Source organism: Centruroides sculpturatus, unplaced genomic scaffold (genome assembly GCF_000671375.1).
Source record: "Centruroides sculpturatus isolate CEXI.00-Female unplaced genomic scaffold, Cexi_2.0 scaffold417, whole genome shotgun sequence".
In the NCBI taxonomy this organism is placed as follows: Eukaryota; Metazoa; Arthropoda; class Arachnida; order Scorpiones; family Buthidae; genus Centruroides; species Centruroides sculpturatus.
This window is the reverse complement of record NW_019384686.1, coordinates 55,429-60,429: the sequence shown is the minus strand read 5'-3', so window position 1 is coordinate 60,429 and position 5,001 is coordinate 55,429. Positions and strand designations below refer to the sequence as shown.

General features: G+C 44.7%; 1 protein-coding gene across 2 annotated transcripts in view; it reads right to left on the bottom strand.

The window, feature by feature from the left end:
* The window catches only part of LOC111627058 (uncharacterized protein C7orf50 homolog), a 27,575-nt gene extending 26,536 nt beyond the window's left edge, over positions 1-1,039 (bottom strand). For both annotated transcript variants that reach the window (XM_023370607.1, XM_023370606.1), the window contains exon 1: positions 641-1,039. In XM_023370607.1, coding sequence (XP_023226375.1) covers positions 641-991 — 351 coding nt within the window. In that variant the 5' untranslated portion in view covers positions 992-1,039. The remainder of the gene's footprint in view (positions 1-640) is intronic.
* Positions 1,040-5,001: the final 3,962 nt, after the last annotated feature.

Below are 5,001 nucleotides of genomic sequence, written 5' to 3'. Positions count from 1 at the left end.
GCGGCTCATCTCTGATTCCGCAAAAAGAAAAGGAAACAGTGGGGACGCACGTTCTAACCTAACCTAACCTATTCTGATAAATTATCATAATTATTACCAATTATATTATTAGAATAGGTTAGGTTAGGTTAGAACGTGCGTCCCCACTGTTTCCTTTCGTTTGCTGGAATCAGCGGTGAGCCGCCAGCGCTGCCGCGGCGCAGTAGTCGCCGCCGTTCGCTCGCGTCGTCACGTGACACGTCATCTCCAAAGCGGTCTGGTTTCGAGGCTAAAACAGGAAGAGCCGCCATGACAGTCTACGACCCTGAACATTCACCAACTTTTTAAAACAAACAACATAAAGCATTAAGATTATTATTCACTCATAAGAAAATCTTTAGTAGTTTGTATGTATCAAAAAAGTTTTAAAAAACATTTGACAATACTTAAGAAGTTGTACTTTAAATATACATACAATGTAAAACATGTATTCATAGCATGTGTAATATATACATATAGTGTATTTATATTTCAATTTGCTAATAACCACAGTAACTACAAATAAGTTAGTATAACATTAGTTGTTAAATATTAAAACAGTATATCATCAGTTGTTAATATATAAACATATACATAACAATTAATGATGTATCAAACTAACCTGCTGATTATCATACAAATGTCTGATAAGCCAAATTTGACGTTTTTTCTTAAAAGACCACGAATCACGACGAAGTTCCCATTCGTGTAAATAATCTAATGCATTTTTACTCGCCAATGCTTTGTTGACTTCATTTTCTTTTCGTGTATTTAACTTTTCTTCTTTAAGCTTCTTCCTCTTTAATCGTTTTCTTTCTTTATCTTCTGGATTTGCTTTTCTTTTGATTTTTACTTCTTTACTCGGATCATCTTCCTCCTGTACAGATTCTTCTTCGGTCTGAATATTTTGCATATACTGATGAGATTTTTCTAATATCCAGTCTTTAAATTTTTGTCTACTTGTCTTGCCCATTTTAAAAAACTTCAGAAATATTCTCACGTGTTGCCACTACAAGGCTGTCCCCTGGTGATAAAATCAGAATGAGAATAATANATCTCTTATGTAATAGTACCTATCAATCAGATTACAAGTCTTCTCCGCACCCAGGTGCCCAGAAAGAGGAGAGCTGTGGAATGACCAGATCACTTGATCCACCATTTCCTCACCTACGCAAACACGTACCTTGTTCCCGAGCCCCATTCTTCCTGGCTTTACGTGCACAATCATATCATTTTCCATCATAAACTCGGGTTGAATCCCCCCGACTAATTCGTTATGCTCGCGTCTTTGTAACTCGCGGTTTTTCCGCATCTGCTTAAGGAACTCGTCCCCCCATTGAGATGCAACAACCCTTTTCCAAATCTCATAGTTATCAACCGCGTAACTACATACTGCGCGGTCCCCCTTTTCGTTTTCCATGCCTATTCGTGACAAGGCGTCAGCCACTTCATTATGCCTTCCCTTTATATAATTTATCCTTATATCGTAATCGGCCAGTTCGGTCGACCACCTCATCAATCTTTTATTATGGTTATTCATGTTTCCCATGAATATCAGAGGCTTGTGGTCAGTGTGGATTTCTATTGGGTGACCCAGGGCCAGGGGCTTAAAATGACGCAACGATGACACTATGGCCAAGCATTCTTTCTCAACGGTTGAATAATTCCGTTCCGTTGCGCTAAATTTTCGGCTGAAATAACCCACTGGGCACAAACCTTCCTTTTTTTTCTGCCCTAACACCGCACCAATGCATTCATCCGATGCATCCGTATATAGGTGAAATGGGGCGTCAAAGTCAGGGTGACGTAATAAAGGAGGGTTTGATAATATATCTTTAAATTTATCGAAACTATTTTGGCATGAGACATCCCATGAGAATTTTTTGTTCTTCTTGGTCAACGTGGTTAACGGCATAGCGAGATCAGAAAAATTAGGTATAAAGCTCCTAAAGTATCCGATCATGCCCAAAAAACTCCTCACCTCTCTTACATTCTTAGGGGGGTTTATTTCGCGTATCGCTCTTACATTATCCCCATCTGGTAATATCCCTTTTTGGTTAATGATGTGCCCCAGATATTTAACTTCGCTGACAATGAAGCGGCTCTTGTTGGGATGCAGTTTGAGATTCTTAGTATATAAGATCCCTATGACTTCGTCCAATAGAGTTATGTGATCGCTCAAGGATTTCGAGAATAATACCACGTCATCCTGAAAGACGTAGCAGCTTATACCTACGAAACGGGCAAGAACTCTAGACATCACCGCCTGAAAGAATCGGCCGCTGTTTTTGGCTCCCTGGGGAAGGCGACACATCTGATACTTTCCCCAGGGGGTCGAGAAAGCATACACGTGTCTCACCGACGGATCTAGGCTTATCTGAAAGTATCCCGATTTCAAATCTAAGACTGAGAAGTATCTACTTCCGTGAAATTTACTCATTATTTCGTCCACACGGGAGATTGGGAATTCTTGGGGGATAGTTAGGTCATTCACACGTCTCAGATCTAAAGTCATTCGAATTTCCCCGTTGCCCTTTTCGACGATATGGATTGGGGAGTTCCATGCGGATGAACTCTCTTCTATGATACCGGCTTTTAGATAGGATTTTATTAATGCTCTCAAACGGGATAAATGGCATTCTGGGATGCGGTATTGGCGTATACTTATGGGTTTAGTTTGGTCAACGATCGGTTTATGTAACTCACCAATCATACCCGTTAAGTCTTCGACTGAGTCAGCGAAGCATCCCGGGTACTTTTCAAAAACCTCATAAACAAGTTTTTTTTCTTCAGAATTTATACCGTCCAACCCTTGAATCTCATGGGGTTTTATTGCGAGGCATTCGTCGAATGGCCCCCTCCCCTGAATAACCTTAGCCGAGCTACTTTCTGTCGATCTCCTCACCCCGTCGAAGATTTCATAAAGATTGTTTATCACATCCATACCTAATATACCATCGAACTCAATGTGCCCCGGTAATTGCATACAGGCGATTGTCACACTGCACGCCTGGTCTTTATATCTCACCTCAGTTCTTATGGTCCTATCACACTCAGTGATGCTACCATTTATACCTCTTATCCCTACATTCTCGTTTTCCGGGGTAGCTCTAACGACCTTAGCCTCAGAGATACTCTTCATCGAACCTAGGTCTAGTATGGATTTCTCTGCTCCCGTATCGATCAAGAAGNCCGCGCGGAACACGTGTCTGATAACTTTGGTGTTCCGGAAGTCCGCCCTTATTTCAGGGTCGGTGACATAGGTGGATAAGGCAGTGGTGTGTCTTTTATGCTTAATATCAGCTTGGTGTTCGCGTATTCGTTTCTGTGTTGATCGGATGGTGGAGCTGATGTAAACTAAGTCTCTATTGAACCTGTCGTCCCGTATGGGAATGGAGTAAACACCTGGGGCCCTGGTGAGATCGATTGCGTCCTTCGCGTTGCGCAGCAAGTCGTAAAGCGTGCCGGTTCTTAAGTACGCGATTTTGGTGCGGCTGTTGCTAGCGATCTCCTTATATAGGGGGTCTAAATGCCGGTTGAAGCGGACGACCGCTCGTCTCGCGTTCCCATCCGGTTGACGGTTGTCGTCCGGCGATGGTAGGGGGCTGTCCCTGCGGCAAGGGGGGCGGCGGGCGTATGCACGCGCTAAACCGCGGACCAAGGCTTTATTATAACCATGTTCCACGGCAATTTTTTCTATGCGTCGGATCTCCGACCATGCGTCGCGCACATGTGTGTGGTGCGTGAAAGCCCGTTTGGTAAGGGCTCGGAAAGCCGCCATTTTGTAGACAAAGGGGTCAGAAGAGCACACGGGAATGAACAGCGGGAGTTGGTCAGGTTTATGGTAGACTCTCATTTCTATCTTGCCCCCCCTGAGACGGATGTTAACATCAAGAAAATGAGCACTCGAGTTGCTAACCTGTTCTAAGCCGAGGGAGAGGCAATATGCATTGTCGTTCATACACGACAAAAAATCATCCAGATTGGGAGTGGTTTTCCACAGTATAAAGATGTCGTCCACATATCTTTGGTATAGACTGATGTTTGGTAAGAATTTGGGCAACACTTTCTCCTCCAATTGTCTCACCACCAGCTTTCTGAGCCCTTACCAAACGGGCTTTCACGCACCACACACATGTGCGTGACGCATGGTCGGAGATCTGACGCATAGAAAAAATTGCCGTGGAACATGGTTATAATAAAGCCTTGGTCCGCGGTTTAGCGCGTGCATACGCCCGCCGCCTCCCTTGCCGCAGGGACAGCCCCCTACCATCGCCGGACGACAACCTTCAACCGGATGGGAACGTGAGACGAGCGGTCGTCCGCTTCAACCGGCATTTAGACCCCCTATATAAGGAGATCGCTAGCAACAGCCGCACCAAAATCGCGTACTTAAGAACCGGTACGCTTTACGACTTGCTGCGCAACGCGAAGGACGCAATCGATCTCACCAGGGCCCCAGGTGTTTACTCCGTTCCCATACGGGACGATAGGTTCAATAGAGACTTAGTTTACATCGGCTCCCCCATCCGATCAACACAGAAACGAATACGCGAACACCAAGCTGATATTAAGCATAAAAGACACACCACTGCCTTATCCACCTATGTCACCGACCCTGAAATAAGGGCGGACTTCCGGAACACCAAAGTTATCAGACACGTGTCCCGCGCGGATCACATCCGTCACCTGGAGGCCTGGGAGATTCACAAAGCTAGCAGGGGGGACAACTGCATCAACTACAAGGACGGGGAAACACTTGCACAGGGGTGGAAGTATTTATTCGAGGAGTTCGAGCAATGGCGGTCGGAGGGGTGAAACCCGACGCGCATGTTTATTTATTTACATCGTTAGCAACATCGTTACAACGGTCGGGTCGACAGTCACCACCTGAAGCAGACCTCGGTGGAGGTCGAAAGTACTTGTGGAACTTAATAGTGAAAATAACCCTCGTAAAAAAGGTTTTTTCGTGGATCGTTATTA